Raw genomic sequence first — 21,006 nt, 5'->3', positions numbered from 1 at the left:
TTGTATGTAAAACTAGGGTTGTTAAAAAAACCCTTTGGGGGAAAAAAAACAACTATCAGATTAGATGCTCATTCACGTTAACACACATTAACATTATCCATTTAACAATTAATAATTACCTAATAGCCTAATAGCCACATTAGCCTTTTGCCAGTGATCATTTCGCAAATGGCTTGTGGCTAATAATAAAAACGAAGCGTAAATATTGGTGCTACGCAGCTAACGTTGTCAGCTCTGCCGGTCTGTAATGTTGTAATAGATGGTGTTAATTTAACAGGGTAAAACACAATTTTTGGGCTAAAGTGTCAAGTATCGAGTAGTTTCCTGGGTAACTGTATAGAGTTTCGAGCATCGTTGAAGAATACATAATACATGAAAACTTTGCCAAATTAATTAAAATTTGTATTTTTTCTTTTTAAAAACAGTCCTTTATTTTTTAAACGATGTTTGTTTGTATTGAAATACACATATTTTAAAAAAATGTTGATGTCTGTTTTCGCTCCAACTCATAAAGAGACCAATTTGCTACTCCCTGAATTCTTTAATGTAACACTAAGGACCAAATGATGATCTGTATTACTTATGCAGTCTAAGCATGGGGGATTCTAAACAGGCACACTGTGCAATTACCTCAGCCGTGAGAGACGAGACGGTGAAATTCAAATGCATCAAAGTCTGAAGCCAAATTTAGTCTAACACTCCAGTCCCATGATAAAATGTGTTTGGAAGAATGAGTGATTCGGTGAGGGACAAAATGGCTATCCATCACAAGCCCAGCGCTCGAAAATATCTGTCCAATATTGCAAATCTTCAACAGAGCGACTCAAGAGACTTCACTCATCAAAATGTCAGCAACAGACGCTAAATATTCAAAGCCATGTGCAGGACTCTGGAGTATTAAGCTGTTTTCCTTCAGAATGTGAAAATAATGTAAAGCAGCAGCCGGCATTGCTTTTGTCAAACCTCTGACAGGTCATAGAAATTCAAAATCTGATTCTCCAGTGCCCGGCTAGATTTTTAGCAAAACTCTTAGCCATGCAAACCACTGGGTGAGCGGTACATCCGCCTGAGCTGTGGACCGCTGTAAAAGTCAATTACTTTGACACGGAGGAATTGGATGCCACGTTTTTAAAGAGAGCAGCTCCCTCTTGCTGCCTCAGCTCTTTTGGGATGGATATAAACAATCAAGTCTCAGGCAGCCGCTTTGCTGCTCAGTGATCAGATAGGAAAATTGCTCTGATCACTGCGGGCACATAGATTGAACACACACGCAGCCAGTCACGTACACACCCAAGCACAGAGTAAGTGCTGTGATGTGTGCTTCCAGTTTTTGATGTGCAATGTGAATTTGATGAGCCCATTTCTAATTAACCTATTAATCATAGCTCTCATGTACCAGATGTCTACCCTCCCTTCTTGTGAGTCTGTGTATGTTACACACTGCATGGGACCAAGCTGTACAATTAAGGCATATCACCATGAATGAACTCGCACCATGACTTAAAACACGGGGAGGTCGTGGTATTACACAGATGCGTCCTGCAGTGGGCCATAGGTCCAAGGCAACTTATGTTCTGGGATCAGCAACCACGAAGAGGCATTTTATTTTGAAAGGCCTACTTTTTACTCTACGCCACATTAGACTGTAAACACGTGCTCTGCGTTAACAACACACCTACCAACTTTTGCAGCTGTTATCATGATGGGAGTGTTCCTGCTTTGGGCATAACTACAAACAAAGATTTAATTACAGCATTCTTCTTTGGAACATAATATAATACAAAAATCCGTGAGTAAAATCCTTTTATAAAATATAATATAAAATGTAAATCACACCGTATTATGTTTAATTCTAAAAAAACATCCTCATGTGGGAACTAGAAAGTGTGTTTGCTGATATTCTAAAGCAGCCCCCTTCAAACTGAAACAAACACTATAATATTAATGTGTTTTCTTACAGCACTAAGCTGTGCGCCTGCTGCATCTCGTCCACTCATGCCTATTGTCTCGGGCTGAACAGCTGCAGAGCTGCGAGACAGCGCAAAGAAAAAGTAATGACTGATGACCACAGACTGTGTTGGTGCCACCGACCGCCTGCCCTCCTCTTTCTCCTGCCTGCTACTGCATAGCTCTTTGTCACTGCAGACTTTCTTTGGCCCTTTTATCCAGTCTTTTACATTTATCAAAATGTGCCAGCTTTATGTTTGGTCTCTTTTATGGAGAATTTGCAGGGGAAATCTCAGTAGGTCTGCTCTCATAATAATTGGCATCACTTTCAACACTACACATGTCTAAACTGCATGCAGGCACATTTAATGTGCTGTGTGTCTCAGCTCACCAAAATTATGATTACTTTCTTAAAAAATACTTTATTTTCATCTATTTGAACTATTTTACGATTTTGCTACGCAGCAAGGAGTCGACGAAGATGGAAACATTACAAACGGGTCATTAAAACAAGAGGGATTAAAAAAAAAAACCCAAAATAATTCATTCAAAGAAAATGCATTTACATTGCTCATTTGTATGAAAGACAAAGTATTCTTTGTCTTTCATACAAATGTTGGATGTTTTACCAAACTGAAGCCAGCAATATGATACATCCATGTCTGAAAAGTGCTTGGGTTGTCAAACTCAAATCCACTTAAAATGAACTAATGGCTGAATTCCAACCATCCAATAATACTATTAGTAACACCTATGTTTGTTCTGCAGTAACTCAAGCTACCCATCATGGACAAAGTCAATTACAGTATGGCTCCATATTGCACCCACATACCGTCGGTGCAGTTATGTCTCCTGCTGCATTGTTGCTTTGTTTTTCAAAATAATATCCACAAGGCAAACTTTCATTACACAGCACTTTTTAGACAAGAATGCAGTGGATCTGATCTAATAACACAAAGTAAGTAAGTTTTATTTATTACGACACAGAATATAGCTACTGCAACAAAGGAAATAATTTAATGTGCCACAATGCAGTACTAATACACTTATTACTTTTGTATACTCTTATATGCTGTTGTTATTTACCTTATGTTTTTTAAATGTACACATTTTTCCATGGCGTTTAATAATAATGATAATAATGATGATGATAATGATAATTCTTTCATGTTTTATTTATAATTATTAAAATTGTGTGAACTTTTTGTCTTTCCCAGTCGGCGTAAAGATTGAGGAAGGTCTCTACAACTCCTGAATCTTAGTGTCATTGCATGCCATCACTAATTTAGTATGTAAACAGTTGATAATAATTCTAACACTTATCTTTCGAATGAAAATTTAAATGAACATAGCATGATGAAAAGTGAGAGAGAATATGTCTGTAAAGGTGTTGGCATTAGTTTTTTGCCACGTCAGCTCTCTTGACCAGAATTTGCAGTTAATAAAAAATTTTTAAAAAATCAACAAAAGACACCATTGCAAAGGTAAAAAAGTTGTTGGTTTAACAAAATGTAAAGTACCTCTAGATTTAGCCATGCTATGTTAGCTCTCCTGCTAGCAAATGGTACTCTGTTACTGACACATTATATTGAACAACACACACAAAGTTAACATAATTGAATAGATCAGACAATTGTCACTACGCCCAATTTACCTTTTTGTGTCTGAATCAGCCACTACTGTTGTTGTTTTTAAAGAGCTGATATAATAAAAAAAATATAATAAAATTCTGTATAATCTGTGTTTCAAATTTAATAAAAATACTTTGAAATGATGGCGTCTAGCTTCTTGTTATTTGGAACTTACCCTTCAAGCATAATCATCCGAACTTCTTTCTCTCCCAAAGATGCTAGCTCTCATCGACACATTCCTGTCTTTCAGGTCCTCTGTATTTGCCAGCATCTCCCTGTAAGACTTTGCAATGAGAATGTCTGATAACGTCGACACTGAAACAATGAAGGTTTCCGAAGCCGCCGAACCCGCGTCATCTGCAAAAGACGCCAAGACTGAGGTGTCTGACCAGAGCCAGAACAGCAGAGATGAACATGGTTGCAACAATAAAAAGGACATACAGGTAAAGAATGCTGATTTATGTTCAACCTTAAAACGTGTCAGTAACAATTCTTCCATATCTGTGTGACTGTAACATTTAATTTTAGAATTATGGACTGCACAGCGATAGAAACACTGTTTTGGTACACCGGGTGTTTCTGTGAAAGTGCTGTAATGAAATGTAAAGAAGTGCTTCCTGCCATGTGCAAACACAGTGCAGAGCAGATACCTGAGTAGATTATCTTGTCAGTAGCATTATATCCTCATCGCGTACGACTCTGGATACTGTGACTACAAAAAGAAAGCAGCAAAAGTTTGTTACTAATAGCAGGGAGTCAAACATTCAGCACTACAACCAGACTGACAAAGAATCAGAGCCTTCATGAGTTTCTTCACAAATAAAACATTTATAAGCGTTATAACTAACTATCTGAAGTAATTTCTTCCTTTAGATCCTCAACATGTCTATTAGACCCCATTCCTACGACAGTGTTCAAAAATATTTACCATTAATAGATGTTACATTTTTAATACGATCGGTTTATCTTTATCAAAAAGGTTGCGTATGACAGGCTTTCAGGGTTGCACAGTTTTCCGTTTCAATGGTTTGAATTAAACTATTACTTAAAAATCTTTTACTTGATCCAGGTCTCTTAGTTATGGACTAATATCCAAAATCCTTTCATTTCAATTGTTCTTGAAAGAGTAGTTGTTAAAAGATTTCTGGATAATACAGAAATGGGACAGGTGGAGGTTAGAAATGACTTTCTTCTCACAGTGAGCTCATATCTGTGCTTCTCCCAATGGTTACAGTGTTTAACTACAGAGATTGGTATTAAAGGAAATGCACTGCAATAATTGGAATCATAGATAGATGTGTGCTAACATGAAAGTTAGCCAGGGTTCCACAGGGCTCTGTGCTGGTACCACTGCTTTATACGTTATACTCTTCTCAGAACAGAAAAGTTGGAAACAGATACTTAACTCTGGATCATGGCATTAACTTAGCATCCAAAAGACTTTGAGAAATCTTGGGAGGCATTTTTGATCGTGTCCTTCAATGCAGATGTTAAACAAATATGAATCGTTGCTGAATATCTCTAACATGTAAAAACATACTTTCTAGGGCTGATGCTGAAAAACTAGCTCATGTTTTCATTACTTAGGCTGGAGTACAGTGGTCCATTATTATCAGGTTGTACTTGCAAAGTAGCAGAGTACTTGCTTGTAGAGGTCTCCTCCAGAATACTATAGGATCTTTACCTTACGAGATAAAGTGCCTTGAAGCATTGTATAAATAAAGTTGAATTGAATGAGCACTAATGTGAAATGAAATGTCAGTTTCACAGTGTTTTGGTAGACTGGAGCCTCAATAAGCTGAGGACACTTACCTGACAACTTCAGCAAAGTCTGTCATTTCTTTTCCACACCTCGTTTCCATGAAAATTCAGTAGCCGTCAACGTCGAACACCAACTGCCCTGGGCATCTTCTGTCACCTGCGGCACTCCCAGCCGTTTCAGCGAGGAAATATTATTTCTGAAATGTATAATCGGCGCAGACAGAAATAATAATGCAGGGTTCAACTCTGCCTCAGCAGCACTGAGGTCAGTCATAGTGAGACTCTTCACTGCTGTCTACCTGGCTGCTGAGAATTGTTAAAGTTGTTAAGAAGTCACGGATCTTCCACAGGAGACATTAAACTGGTTATCTACTGAGGCTTCAGGAGAGCTGAGAACACTTTGACATAAACTGCTAATTAATAAGGTCTTTGTCATTGCAACATTGTGCTTTGGGGGTGCAAAAAAATTAGCATTTGTTAATTTAGAGCAAAAACTGGCTCTGACAGGTTTTCCTCACAGAGGAATGCACACTAAAATCTAAATGGTGAAACTGTGAAATCTCTTCTTGTGTGGTCAAAGAAGCAAAATCCAGGAAAGACGAAGGATTGTCTCTTTGGCTGCTGCCTAAAAATAGGATTCAGGCCAATCTGGCCTTGTGGTTGGAGGAGGGGAGCGCGAGGGAGTCAGGCAGGCAGATAATCGGGGCTCAAATCCAGGCTTATCTTCCAACTTCCTGCGCCTATGTTACCCTGAGGAACAGAATGACACCAGCATGGGGGAAGCAGCATGGGAGAGAGGAGGAGATACAGGAGGAAGAGGGAGGGAGAGACGTGTGGAGAGGTTGTAAGAAGGAAGGATTAGGGAGAGGAAGAAGGTGGAAGAACACGAGAGACACGGTGTTGGAGAATGAAGGAAAGAAAGGAGAGCAGAGGCGAGACAAGAAAGTAGCAAGAAGATGAAAGTAGAGGGACGATTTCTCCTCCTTAAATTATTTTAATCCACCACAACAAAGAAAGAATTTCAGCTATCAGCTCAAAAACCCCAAAATATATTTAGCCAAAGTATTGACTATGTTTGAAACTAGAAGGCAGCTTTTGAAGCCCAAAATGCTCTTTTTGGATTAAAAAGTTGACTTCATAAGCAGTAAATTGGTCCAATTGTACAATCCAGTTCATCCACTCATATATTTTGCTGCTGTAGCATTGTGTGGTCTGGTATGACCATTAGCTGAGTGACTCTGCTTCATGTCACCTCTACAAATGTAGGCTACTTGCGATTGTGCTGCTTTTTCTGTTTTGTGTGTTATTTTCTTTTTTGCCTTTTCCTCTCCCTGATGTAGTGATTTTATGGTTACTGGAATGCCGGGATATTCTGACGGCACTGACACAGCCGACCTTTCCGCTTGTAATTTCCAGCGGTGGAGGAGGTGAAGCTAATTCCGCTGCTCTGTGTAAGGGCATCGGTTAAATGCCTGAAATGTTCATTGTGAGAGGAACGGGTGGGGGAAGAAATGAGGGAGAGGACAGCGGTACCTTAAACGAGGCGAGGCGGGGGTGGGTATGGCGGCATCGGGGGGCAGGAATGCGTTCCGACAGAGGTAAAAGAGGGTGACTTTGCCACCATCTGCCTCCAGCTCTCCAGCTCTGTCCTCTGCGGCAGGACAGGTGGCTGGTGGCCGCCCTACTTCTGCTGACTTCAGCCCTTTCCCTCTCTCCCCCCGCTTTCCCTTTCCTTTATCTCCTGGCGGCATTGTTCATTCCCCACCGGCCCCACACCGCTCAATTAGCCGGTGAAGCGGTGCGCTCACGGTCCCTGACCACCCTCCACCCCCGCTACCCTCTCCTCCACATCCATATTACCTGATATAGAAAAGGGGCACGGCAGGTCACAGGCGTTGGAAATAGGCGAACAGCGGCCCTCGAGCTCAGTGAGGGAGGGGATAGGTTGTCCTTTTGATTTTTAGAGGACAGGTGGGAAGGACAGCGTTAGTGTGTGTGTGTGTGTGTGTTGGGATTAGGAAACAGAGGACTGGGCTCTGTTACAATTTACACTGAAATGGCTCCTGCCAGGTCTCCCCCTCCCTACCTTTTCCCTCCTCCGCTCTTCCCTTTACGTGCTACTGAGAGACCTTCTGTTTACACACACACACACACACACACACACACACACACACACACACACAGAGCCACCAGTGCGTGAAGCGCAGAGGCACCGAGCTGTCTCACACGCTAGTAGGCGGGCGGCCTCTCTCTGCTTTCTGCACCTTACATCCAGCGCCTGCTTTCACGTGACAGCTAAATGGAGCAACGAACAAAACTGACCCGAATCCCTCACAGCCAAATGTCTGGCTTTTGTTTTCTGCGGCATCTTGCTAAGAGAGAGTGTGTGTGCGTGTGTGTGTGTGAAAGGAAGGGGTCCTGCAGTGCAGCCACTTTGGTAGCATATGCTATTCAGAAATTAATTCATTGCTCCCAGTAAATGATTATCTATCCATTATTTATCCAGAGAAAGTCTGTGATTTGGCCAAGGGTTGAGCAGACACTTTAACAATAATGAACACACAATAGTGCAGAATTTGGAGATAACGTATCAAGGTCAGAACTTCAGTGCAGTCACTAAGCTGATGCAGATTCTCACAGATTTTAGTCAGATGGTCTACAATCTACAGAAAGACTGAAATGGTCACATTTCAGTCTTTCTGTAGATTGTTCCAGCAAAAAGGAAAAATGAACCAGTCCAAGGACAGAGTGAGTGTTTCCCTTAGCATCACATCATATTTGTGATATAGCAAGGCAAACAATATAACGAGTATGGGTACATATTTAAATGTTTTTATTGATTAACTCATTCACTGCCAGCCATTGGCAGTGAATGAGTTAAACCCATTGACTCATTCACTGCAATTGACGGCTATAGACGTCAATGGTAGTGAATGAGTTAATAAAAAAAAAAAAAAGCCAAAACCTATATTTTGTCACTGAATTGGCTGCAAGGCTGCTGCTTTTGCCGTATGCTCTTCTTTGGACAGACTTCAGCTTCATCAGCTTGGACGTTCTTCAGCCTTGGTGGTTGGCTAGCCTGGTTTCTGCTTAGATTGGCCCTTAAGCTCGTGTTGGAACGAGGACCACCATCGCCAGCTGCTCTTCAAGTTGTAGTCTGTCTAATTGTGAGAAGAGAGACTGGAAAAAGCTGATTGACATCGAGACCAGCAACAATTACAGCCTGGACTATAAAGACTATCACTAATTCTAGACTGTAAAGACTGGAGCTAGCTGGTTTGCAACAACTGAAGTTTCACCATAAGACGGGAATAGTTTGAAAAGTAGATTGATTTTGTTTAGTTCATCCACGATAACAATGCAATCAGCAGCCTCAAACAAAAATAAACTTGGACGGTTATGAATATACCCAGGCCACCCAAGTGAGGGTATGTGCGAGAACCACTGAGATTTATCTTTATGAGCCAATCAGTGAGAGAAACTCGAACCATGTAGACGCCCACTGAGCAGCAGCATACAAAGAACAGGGGTATATCCCCTTTCTGTAACCACTCAATGTCCAGCTACTTTAGGTGTTTCCTAATGAGCAGATCACTCTAATCCAATAAAGGTTAAAGAAAAAAGTTGCCTGAGGGATGAAATGGGATTTACTCCTTTAAAAAAAAGAAGCAAATTTCATCTTAAACATGAGGTTTTCAGTGAGCATTTTAAACGACACGCTCTGGTCAGTTATCACGCCTAAATATATTATGACCATCTCGACTTCAGCCCCTAGCGCAGTTTCAGAAAGATTAGATGCTGTTTGAGAGCAGCATATACTTGTATTTTCTTGCATTTAACACCAGCTTAAGTTCAGTCAAATGAGACCGAACAGCATCAAAGACTGAGTGCAGTAATTCAGGGGTTCATATAGCAGATGATGATGATGGGATGCAGCATTAGATAAAACGACCACACATGCTGTATAAATGGAGTGCTAATATAAAAACGGTGATTGCTTAACTTGAGATTTTCATTTAATATCTTTTATTTTCGCAGACTGGTGTCAGCACATTTTGTTCTGTGCTCTTTAAGTTTTTTTTTTTTCTTCAGCCTGCGAACAGACATTAAAAAGACATCATAGAAACTGAAACCTATGAATTGTTTGGAGTTGCTCAAGCTCTAGAAGTGCACCCATGCACAAAATGTAGGCCACTCATATTTAATTCAAATATCATTTGTTACTTTCTTTCCCCCCCAAAAAAAGTCTTCCCCCTCCCTTTTTTTTTTTTTTTTTTTTTTTCCAAGCATCTGTGGTTTGTTTGATTTCATTTTCCTTTCCCTGCACCCCCTCCCCTACCTGTGGACAGCCTGTGAAGTACTCTAAGGTACGGTACTCTCGACATGCATGTTGCGCACGGATGCTCCGACCTGTCTCGTGCACTTGACTTGCGTTGTTTGCTTGGATTGAGATGGAAGTTGTACCCGTGTTACCTGTCACGCAGATGTCTGAAATGACTTTGCTGCAATGTGTTGAGATGCCGTCACATGACTGATAGCAGAGGCTGTGATGTGAATTATGAATGAGAATACGGCTAGTTTGGACGTTTCCTTTGTGCTTGCTGCATTGATGTTTCCTGTAGAAAAATGTGAGAAAGCTTGAGGGGTTTTTTTTTCCCTTTTGTTTTTTTTAAACTTAAGTTCCCTCTGATCAGGTTATTCGAGAAGTTATAAGAAGCTACAATCTTAGCAATGAAAAGCTTAGTCACTCGGGGAAAACTTGTGTCTGCTGAAATGTGAATTATTGGATCTGTGTGACATGCTCGTAAGAATTGATTGTGCTCGCTGGCTGTTTCACTTTGGCTTGTCACTGTGATGTGTGATGAAATTGACACAGGTATGTATGTGCATGGATTTAACTGTGCCCACCTACTTGCACCCCTCTCCTTACCCCCTTAGTCCAACACCAGGCTAAAGCTCGTGCGGAGCCTGGCGGTGTGTGAAGAGTCGTTTCCTTGCCCTATTCCTGAGCCTTCAGCAGCACCCCAGGTAAAGACCTCCATGAAACCAGCGTTGCACATTAGAGGCGTGCCAGTTTGGACCATATATTGTGGCACTACCTGAGTAGTATCACGAACAGTTTGTTCATTTTTATTGTAATTGTAGCTGTTTTTAGATGGCATTTTTCCATGATGAGGTCAAATGAAAACACAAGGGTCTCACATGCCCACCCTAGTGTTAACACACTAAGCTAATATTAGCAAGTCAACCTACTTGGTAACAACTAATGGTTCTGCTGACCGTCGTGTCAGAAGGAATTTTGCTTTAATGCTAAATAAGAAACAACGAAGCTGTGCTTTTGCAGAGATGCTAGTCTGTCTCCTCAACTTTGTTTCACGGGCGCATGTGTGTTAGTGAGCCGTTTATAACTGACTGAATGAGTTACAACTAAGGAAAAATGGTTAAAAAGAGGCAGGCGAATTAGTTCATACCATTTTAGCCGTTTAGCTGATATCCGTCCACTTAGGTTCACTAATTGCAGCAGGCTAAACCATTTATAGCTGTATGTGAACGAGATTCTCCCACTGCTGCAGCTTATGCTCTTTATCTTCACGCTGATAATGGGAAATAAACTCGCCAGCATGCGAGTGCCTCGTTCTTTCACTGGCGTGTGTGTGTGTGTGTGTGTGTGTGTGTGTGTGTGTGTGTGTGTGCATGTGTGCGTGCGTGCGTGTGTGCGTGTGTGTGTGCCTGTGCGTGTAAATGGAAGGTGGATAGCGCTACATTAACCCCGGGCCCCTGCAGCAATGGTATCTGTTATCCACAACAGAGCGATCGGATTATGAAGAAAATCACCCAACTCTGTGCTTCAGGATTGTACGCACACATTTATCCGCGCAGGCTGGTTTCATCCCTGTCAGCTGTATTTGGTGTAGTAAGTGTGAGACAGTTCATTGCCTTTACACTTAGATTTAGGAGCTTGCATATAGCTGTTGCCCTGTAGAACTGTAGTTGATCAGATCATCATTCTCACCTAGCAAAGGTCTGTTGACCCGGTAAGTTTAAAAATAAGGCCGTCAACTTCCTGTCCTGTCCTGGCACTTGGATCTCTTTTCTGTTGCAAAGTTGTGGCGGCAGTCTTGCCAATTTAGACCTTGTGCTGACCTCAGAGCGATGAGTAAATGTTACGAGTCTGATTTTATGTTTTTACATTAACATAAAGGCACTCACAAGATTGCAGCGTGTATGGAGCCCACACACAGTGCTTCAAAAAACTCCTCTCATTAGTTTTCCTCATTCAGTTAAACTACACTTTAGAAATTTCATTACGCTGAAGTCTTCACCATGACTTAAAGAGGCTGTTACAGATCAGATTAACAGGGTTCACTAGTAGTGAAAATAATGCTGGTTTTGACAGAGCTTTAAGAGCTCAGGTTAGCTTGTTGCTTTCAGCTGTTTCTGGAAGTCTTTCTTCAGAGCAAAGAGAGTTGAACACATTCCTGACACATGGAGGTAACTTCATTAATAACTCCTAACTTGATTCTTCAGATAACCTTTATTAGTCCCACACGTGGGAAATTTGTTTTGTCACAGCAGGAGTGGACAGTGCAAAAGTTATGAGGCAAAAATTAGAATACAATAAGAATAAATACAGTACACAACTGTACAGAATAGAATAAAATAAAATACTATATACAGTAGAATAAAATAAAATAAATATACAATAAGATAAAAAATAGAATACAAATACAAATACTATATACAACTGAGTAAAAATACAACGATGACAGAAAGGATTATTGCACTTAGTATTATTGCATATGTATGGATGTGTGTGCTTGATCAGTTAAAGTCTTTATTATGGAGTCTGACAGCAGTGGGGAGGAAAGACCTGCGAAATCTCTCCGTCCCACACCGTGGGTGCCGCAGTCTCCCACTGAAGGAGCTGCTCAGTGCTGTCACAGTCTGCTGCATGGGTCTTGATCCTTTTTGATTTATTCATTGATCTGTTGACATAAAAGCAACTTTGTCATCGCATATTGTCATTTAATGTCTATGGCAGTGGTGTCCAAACCCAGGCCTCAAGGGCCGGTGTCCTGCAGGTTTTAGATGTGTCCTTGAGCCATCGCAGATTATTTAAATGGCTCAATGACCTCCTCAACATGTCTTGAAGTTCTCCAAAGGCCTGGTAATGAACTAATCATTTCATTCAGGTGTGTAGAACCAGGGTGAGCTCTAAAACCTGCAGGACACCAGACCTCGAGGCCTGGAGTTGGCCAAGCCTGGTCTATGGTCTTTGGTTGCCGCACCACAGCTAGTTGCTTCCTGTGTGGCCCTTTAGGGGTGAGGTGGATTGATTATACTTCCTGTTATTTTCTGTAACAGGTGGATACTGGATGCTAGTAAACATAAAGCAGGTTTCACAGAAGTCTGTGTTCACCATTCTTCAGGCTGCGTAAATGCTCGAGTTCAGACAGTTTTCGCTGTTGTCAGCTCTGCGTGATGTCATGGAAAGTGGTCAACCCTAATATGGTCATCTCAGACAGCTCTGCGTGTGAATCACAAAAAAGAACAGGATGAAAACTGAGGGCTTGCACCAAGGCCCTGTTGTAAGGATTAGGAATAAGTACATTATTTTGAACTGTTTGTCCTGTAAACTTATTCTAGTACAGTCCAGTGGTAAAAATACAGTGGTAAATAGCGTAAATAAATAGCGTAATAGGCCCTGTTTAAACTTAAAAAGCAACAAATTGTTTTGAAATATTTTTAGTTTGAGATAAATTTAAGAGAGAAGTTCACCAATCTTGGTTTTATTGATATCCAAAGAGATAATTGGGATAACTTTCCCACATGTAAGCTATAAATCATAGTATATCTAGAGCCTCATATGAAGATATATAAAGTTTAATTCTAGCATAAGTTATAATTGTAAGCATACTCTGTTAATAAAGAGCAAAGTGCTCTCTTTAAAGACTGTAAGTCACTGTGAATTCATGTTTCATCAAGCCCAGTTTAATGTAGTCTGATGCCTCAGCCCAGCTTGTTAAGCTACTGGGCCACTTGCCTTGAAAGTGCTGACCTGGGATCAGTTCTTCATTTCAGCCCATTACAATTGAGTAGATGGACCTCTGATGCTTGATTAGCGGCCTTCATCTGACAGCTGTGATTAAATACCTGGCTGCAGCCGTCTGATGAAAACATCACATCATCAAAACAGAAAGCGCGGAGCTCCAGCTGCTGCTTTGCTAAATCGACGCTTCTTTTGCGCCATATCTCCGGGCAAAAGCCCCCTCCCGTCAAACTTTACCCATTACATGCCGCTCTGCACAGCTCCTGGCAGACACACGCTCACGCACATTTACACACAGGTGTATCTGTTCCATGCATTTCAGCCAGTCAGCACCGAGCTCCATAACCAGAGGGCGGTGTTATTCCCACAACGGTCTCGCATCGTCTGCACTCACACGATGTCCTGTATTACTGTCATCAATCATGTCGAGGAAATTACAATTTCCACACGTCAGCTACAGAGAGCTGTGGCACGCTCTAATTGAATACTCCTGATATTTCCCCTGCTCCCGTTATTGCCCCCGGAGTCGAGACTCCTTCTGCGACAAACTAACCTAGAGGGGTGAGGTAATGCAATAAGAAGGGGGGAAAACACATTAGTATGAGTGCTGATTCTCAATCAAACTCTTATGATCATCCAATCCAAGTTTGTCCCATTGTTCACAGTTTCAAATTACTGTCTCTACTGTCAGGTAGTAACAAAGGCCCGTGTGGATCTGTGGACAGTCCAAGACGTCGCTGCTTTCTGTAGGAAAAACAAAAATCTACGTCTGCCCTTACATTGTTGGCCCGCTTGTCAGCTCCAATCAATGGCCAATATTTGGGGGTGGGTGGGTGGGGGGGCTCTGAATGCACTTTTTTTTTTTCAGTTTTTTTTTGTCTCCGAGTGACAGCATGTTCATTATATATTCACAAGACCATCATTTTCACACTGTTTTCCCTTTATCTCGAGGTAAATGGATGTCAGGAAACAAATGAGGCAGCTCGCAACAGCTGCACATCAACCAGGCGGCTTCCATGTGATGCCGAGGGTGGCATTAAGCAGCAAACATCAGCGCTTCTCACCGGGAGGGCGGAAAAATGTTTTTGCTTTGACAAACCCACCCAGACGAACACACACAGACACGCGCTTGAACTTGCTGTCACTTCCACAGCACACAATCCTAGACTCATTTTCGCTTTTTCCCCAGTCTCGCTCAGGCAATTAGTCAGCCACGTTTCTCATTAGCATATTACACTTTCACATACATTCGGAGCGTCTTAAAACGAAGGCGAACGCGGCGTCTCATTATCTTGCTCAGCAGCTGTTACAGGGATCAAACTTGTGACCTTTCTCGGTTATGAGCTGCTCTCCCAACGCTAGGTCACCCCTCGCTCGCTCTCGTTCATTCATCTCGCTCTCACAGATTCTCTGATGTTAGCTTTCCACAGTTGTGTGTAATCCACTTACAGAGCGCTGGCAGTTCTTCTCCACTGTTCAACTTCCCTTTCAGCCTTGCCTGAAAAGCAAATCAGATACTGCTCTGAATGTGTGTGTGGTGGAGAAGAGTACGACTGAGGTAAACCAAGCCCATGTTAAATAGATTTAAATTAAATAAAAATCCACACAGTCATTTTAAAGAATTCTTCCAGTTGGAGGGGGATTATAGCTAAAACCTCTTTCTGCTGGATCGTAAGGAAGGAAATGCTGCCTTGTTTAATTTCAGGCTCCAGCTCAAGTTCTGTTCAGGTGGTTTAAGAAAAACAAGCTAATCTGTCTCTTAGTTATTTGAAACACCTTTACTTCCAAGTAAACAGGTTTCCATTACAGTGGTCGTCCTATTCTGTAATTAACCCAGAATTAAATGCTTGTGTTTGACGCCCTTTTCTAGATTAAGGTCTCATGTCTGCTCACGGTCACATCTAGCATTTGCGGGGCATTCAGTTTTCCTATTTCTTTTTCCTTGCAAACCACCTGGTTTCACGCAGCTCCTCAGTTATATTTTCCTGTGTGAACAGGATGGGTTCCTACTCCAGCCCTTTGAAAAGGAAGAACGAGCTGCACAAGTCCAAGCCGAGAAAGAAGAAAACTACGACAAGGCGAACAAACCAGAGAAAACGCAGAAAAAAATGCTGTCGAGAGGTGAGAAATGTTTGTTTTTGCCGTTTTGGAAACGAATATCTACGCTCCAGTTACACTTCAAAATGAAGACCTGTCACCGTTTCCATCAACGCTTTAGCTTTTCTTTATATCCTAAACACCTGAGGCCTCGTTTATAAACATTGCTCCAAAAATGTGAGTTTATATATAGAAACAAACTAAAGAAAACACATACATGTGAAGACGAGCCGTGACAGCACTGTGGTGAGAGTGTCATTGGCAAACTATTGAAATGAAGCCAAATGCGTTAATGATACTTATCACACAATCCGTGTCACTCAGCCAAATTACATTCTTGTAATAATTATATCCTTTACCATGTCACCAGGAATATCCAATCCTCCACCTTTCTTTTTTCTGGCTCTGTGTCCTCCAGTTTGTCCAAAAGCACTTCTCCATTTTAAATGATATCTCATTATAGGCCAATAATTGGCGTGATTCAGTTAATTGCAACAAGCTCAAGGTGTGAAGCAATTATATGGATTCCCACAGGCGCATAAAGGTGTCTGCTTCCCTCTGTGGAGCGACACCACTGATGAGGCAGCCTCCAATTATAGAAACCAGACACCCACTAAGGGGATTGGGCTCCAGCGTCCCCCTCGACTCCCACTCACGAGTCTAATTCTTTTGTTGGTGCACAGGAACATGTTTTTCATTGTCAACTTTGTTACCCGACCACTTCTTCATTTCTTAAATGCTGGCAGTGCTCACAGCTTCATACAAGCTGGCAGCAGATCCCCCCCTCCCCCCTCCTAAATATCAGTCCCACTAATAACCAATCAAACGGCATCACGTTGAACGATGTCACCCTCAGTGATGGTTTCCTGTGTCAGGCGTGCAGTTTGGCTTTTTAGGTTTTCCCACACGAATAGGTGACTAATTTGCATATTAATATTACAAATTTCTTTAACTGTCATTAATTTGGATAGTTGACAGAGTGCATCATTTTAAGTATCTTATTATTCATTGCAAGAAAATTACACTCTGGTAAAGTTAGTTTGGTTGGATTTGTTAGGCGTTAGCCTCGTTCAGTGAATCGGGGTGTGTGTCTCCTTTTATCAGATTCCAGTCAAGACTATACAGATTCAACTGGGATAGATCTCCATGAGTTCCTGGTCAACAAACTGAAGGGCAACCCCAGGTGAGTTTAGGATACGTTAAAAAGTTGATGTTAAATATTGAATGTCAGGGGCTCACAGACCAGTCATGGCAAAATGTAAAATCTGAAGTGTGATCCTTTCAGTGGTTTTATGTTACGTATGTTTTCACTTGCAGAGATATTATAATATTGGTAGCTTTGTCTGTGCTGGGGATTTCTATCTCGGCAGTGCTAAGTCCAAAATGGAGGAAGCCGTTGTAGCTGTTATTAGTTCGTGTGTCACGCTGACCCGTTTTATGTAACCTCCTCTGCTGCACAGAAGTCATGAGACATGATTCAGTGTTACAAATATACAAGGGTTCAGTAAACATGAGTTTCTGTAGAGTCCCATAACAAAATGTTCTGGAGGGAAAAGGCACAAGCAGGAAAAATAAACACAATCTTTAGAGAGCATTTATAAGTGATTTGCGTTAGCATGTACCTTGCTTGCTGAAACAACAGAACGGTGGTCTTTCAAAAGATCAGGAATTGTTTTCTTTTCAGCCACACTGACTGTTGTTCTCTAATTTAAGCAAAGATAGATCGCTGAAATAATTTTGCTCATTGATTTTGAACAAAACAAATGATTAGTTCATGTTTTACTAAACGAAGAGGAAAACTGATTCTGTGTTCTTGAATAATTAATACAGCCACTGTTTCCCTGCTAGCTACAGTGTTAGCATTTAGCTAACATTCTTAATGTCTACTTGACTACATCAATAAAATGTAAACATTGTGTAAAGACACACAACTTCAACTTGCTGTGACTCTTTCTGGTGTGACCTGTCCTATGACAAACATATTAGCAGACATGTACAGAGGGATAACCTGAGAAATGGAAAGATATACTGACTTCTCAGACGGTCTTGTCTGTTTCATTTCCTAGGGATCGAATCATGCTGCTGAAGTTGGAACAGGACATCTTGGATTTCATCAGCAATAATGAGTAAGAAATGAATGAAAAGCACTTCCTGTCCTTACCAAACTCACCAGAGCACCTGGTTTTACTGAGTTAAACACATTTAACCAGAGATAGAGGGCTTTGAGTGTCCCCACAGTGACCTCTGAAGTGCAAAACAGCCCCAAAAATGACATCTATTCAGGATGCTGAATGCAGCTTTAATCCCCCCACTCATTGAACCTGGTGTTGGGACCTTTTGTGTTAATTGTAATGTTGTAATTTCTTTGTGTTTACCTGTAGAAGTCAAAAGAGAAAGTTCCCACCCATGACGCCCTACCACAGGATGCTGTTACATCGAGTGGCGGCCTACTTCGGCATGGATCACAACGTGGACCCCAGTGGGAAGTCGGTGGTGATCAACAAAACCACCAACACCAGAATGTGAGTGTCCTGGAGGTGTTTGCTATTTGAATTTAAGTTGTTAACTAGGGCTGGGCCATATCATACCGATCACGGTAATACCGGTATAATGTTGGGCAACGATAAGAAAATGAAATATCGCCATAGAATATGGGTAAAACGCGCACACGCAGTGCCTTTGTTTTCATACGCACATGGCGGCGACGCAGAATGAGAAGAGCGAAAGCGGATCGTTGAATGAAACGGATGAACCAGAATTGGTTTGTAAAAATGCTGCAACTTCAGTGGTGTGGAACTGGTTTGGCTTTCGTCCGTCAGATACACATCACAGTACTATTTTTGGTAGCGCATGCTAGCGAGCCGTCGTTATATACCGTGTTTTTTGGAAAATACGGCACACTTAAAATCAGTCCTTTGATTTTCTGAAAATCGGCAGTGCCCCTTATAATCCCGTGTGCCTTATGTATGAATTCTGGTTGTGTTTACTGACCTCGAAACGATTTTACGTACACGGCGCTCAAAAATCTGTCAGATGTCTTAGTACGACTTTGCTAAGCTACGAACCCGCACTGCTTGATGGATTGTCGGAGCATTACGGCTACCGTAGGCTGGAGCCTCGCGGAGTGATACGTACTGTGCTTCAACATAATATTACCGTGTTGTGTGTATATAACCTCTTTAAGTTTTGTAGATATTATACATGGTTATGCTGAGGATCTGTCGGCCAGTTTCCACTGGAAATGCCTTTTGGTTAAACTGTCAGCAAGGAATTTGCACTGTTAATGTTTTACATAACACATAAAAAACAGCTGCTTGTTTAAGTGAAAATACATTGATGGGTTTTGGTTTTTTTGCACTAATAAAGTTGTGGAGTTGTAAAGTATTTTCTCTGGTGTCAATTATATCGTCAGTTATATCGTTATCGCAAATTTTCAAATGTATATCACGATAAATGTTTTTGGTCATATCGCCCTGCTCTATTGGTAACTAAACGTTAGCGGGATCGCTCTTCTACAACATGTGATATTTCTGCAGGTTAATTGGTGGCGAATTTCTGCAGCCATAAGCTGTTTCAATCAGTCGAGAGATAAGTTGACATATGTTGCTGTCAGCATCCGCCCGAAATTAAGCTGCCACTAAAACTCTTGCGAATTCCCCCCACCGACAGACCCGATCAGAAATTCTCCGAGCACATCAAGGATGACAGGGCGGACGATTTTCAGAAACGCTACATTCTCAAACGAGACAACTCCAGCTTTGATCGTGAAGACAGCACGGTAGGTGTTTTTTCTTTTTTTCTTTTCTTTTTCTTTCCTCCACCAAGCTGTCACTTTCATTTCTGACATGTTGGTAAGAGTGGGACAATCTGGCGTCCCTGACATAGCTGTTAAAGAAGTGCGCGCGTGTGTGTGTGTGTGTGTGTGTGTGTGTGTGTGTGTGTGTGTGTGTGTGTGTGTGTGTGTGTGTGTGTGTGTGTGTGTCCTTGCCAGATTCGAATGCGTTTGAAAGCTGACAAGAGGAGCAAATCGATGGAGGAGAGGGAGGAGGAGTACCAGCGAGCCAGAGAAAGGATATTTGCACATGATGTGAGAGCTGTTTGTGTAGGCGGAGTGGGGCGGGGAGGGGTTGAGGGGGGGGGGGGGGGGGGGGTGTGGTGGGGGCCATGTTGCACAAATCTTTGTGTCATTTCTATTCATGTGCAAATTCACTAGATTTCTTGCTAACAATTACCACGGCAGGATTTTTGAAATTATAGACGGAGGGGGGTGCACTCCGATTTTTCAAGGCCCTCCATCTTTGTGAAGAAGTCAGATTTATTGGTAGACATGCATGCTTTGGAGCCCACAGTGCAATGGCACGTTTTGTTAACACAGTTATTGACAAATTGTTCAATACTACAGAGAATTTTCATAAATATAAAACATCTTTCAGTAGAGATGAGTTGGCTTTTCTTCCACATTATTGACAGTAATTTCCCTCTTCACTCGCAGGGAGATCACTTCATACTGGATAGAAGGTAAGTAGTGAAATGGCATTAATCACATGATCGCTGACGTTCCGCCACATTTCATTAAATAGAAATATTCCCCCAAAAGCCGTGTCTGGCTAACGCGGATGATGAATTGTCAGGTAATTGGGCAAGGTAGGGCTGATTTCATCCTATAAAGGGGAACTGGAGCTTTTCAGAAAAGCCGCTACTTTAACAGAAGTTCAATCACTTTTATAGTATTCCTGTCAGAGCAGCAATTAGAGGCAGCCCTGCCACGTTTTAAAATGGTAGATGGCTCATTTTTGTCAGCGCCTGCTCTCTGAAATGCCTCTCTCCTCCCTTCAGTGCTCAGGATGAAGACGCATGCATGAGCACCCAACAGAGGCGGCAAATGTTCAGGTGGGTCCGCACACACAGACACGCACACACACACACCCATCCTCGCACACATACGTCTGAGCTCCTTCCAGAGAAAACCCTTTGAGTCGCTGTCTGTCTTAATCGGCTCGCTCAGGAAGAGGACTGCTGATGTGAGGATTTGTTTTTGCTGCTGGAGAAAGCTCCTGTTTAACTGGATTTTCTGCCCAGACCTCCTCATGTGGGACAGCCTATTCACACCAACAAACGGCCAATTAAACCGCAAAAACATTTTTTTTCCCCCCAAAATGAAAACACCAGATCTTTTTTTTTTCTTTCTTTAAGTGATCGTATATTTAGGAGTTTGTGCAGGTTGTTGTTAGGAGTAGACACAGGCTTGCTGGACTGCTCCGATATGTTGTTACAGTCTCCAGTCATCTTGTAACATGTCAAACACCAAAAATAGACTTTTTTTTTAAACTTTTCCAGCTGAAACAATAGTTGATCCTCAATCAGTCAACAAGAAAAATGATTGGGAATCATTTTTGACGGCTCATAAACCATTTTTTTGGGGCAATTTCCAGTATGTAAGGGTGAAAAAAAAAATGCCCTTTAAGTACAAGCGTCCTAATCACAGACGTAGAAATAAATGATGATAACATATTTTGAAAA

General features: G+C 41.7%; 1 protein-coding gene across 9 annotated transcripts in view; it reads left to right on the top strand.

Annotated features, from left to right (window-relative positions):
- Window positions 1-21,006, top strand: part of LOC146681592 (R3H domain-containing protein 1-like) — a 52,212-nt gene that overhangs the window by 11,308 nt on the left and 19,898 nt on the right. For 7 of the 9 annotated variants that reach the window (XM_085447656.1, XM_085447658.1, XM_085447655.1 and 4 more), the window contains exons 3-13: window positions 3,829-4,021; window positions 9,689-9,706; window positions 10,278-10,367; window positions 15,387-15,510; window positions 16,591-16,669; window positions 17,553-17,612; window positions 17,868-18,008; window positions 19,156-19,264; window positions 19,478-19,573; window positions 19,979-20,004; window positions 20,323-20,376. In XM_085447656.1, coding sequence (XP_085303782.1) covers window positions 3,869-4,021; window positions 9,689-9,706; window positions 10,278-10,367; window positions 15,387-15,510; window positions 16,591-16,669; window positions 17,553-17,612; window positions 17,868-18,008; window positions 19,156-19,264; window positions 19,478-19,573; window positions 19,979-20,004; window positions 20,323-20,376 — 950 coding nt within the window. In that variant the 5' untranslated portion in view covers window positions 3,829-3,868. The remainder of the gene's footprint in view (window positions 1-3,828; window positions 4,022-9,688; window positions 9,707-10,277; window positions 10,368-15,386; window positions 15,511-16,590; window positions 16,670-17,552; window positions 17,613-17,867; window positions 18,009-19,155; window positions 19,265-19,477; window positions 19,574-19,978; window positions 20,005-20,322; window positions 20,377-21,006) is intronic. The other 2 variants (XM_085447659.1, XM_085447660.1) reach the window with 2 other exon arrangements.

The sequence above is a fragment of the Copadichromis virginalis genome, linkage group LG23 (assembly GCF_057382275.1).
Source record: "Copadichromis virginalis isolate Kocher_CV1m ecotype Utaka linkage group LG23, C_Virginalis_male_GT1.1, whole genome shotgun sequence".
Taxonomy (NCBI): domain Eukaryota; kingdom Metazoa; phylum Chordata; class Actinopteri; order Cichliformes; family Cichlidae; genus Copadichromis; species Copadichromis virginalis.
Note: the sequence above shows the minus strand (reverse complement) of the source record. Positions and strands in the feature narration are given on the sequence as shown.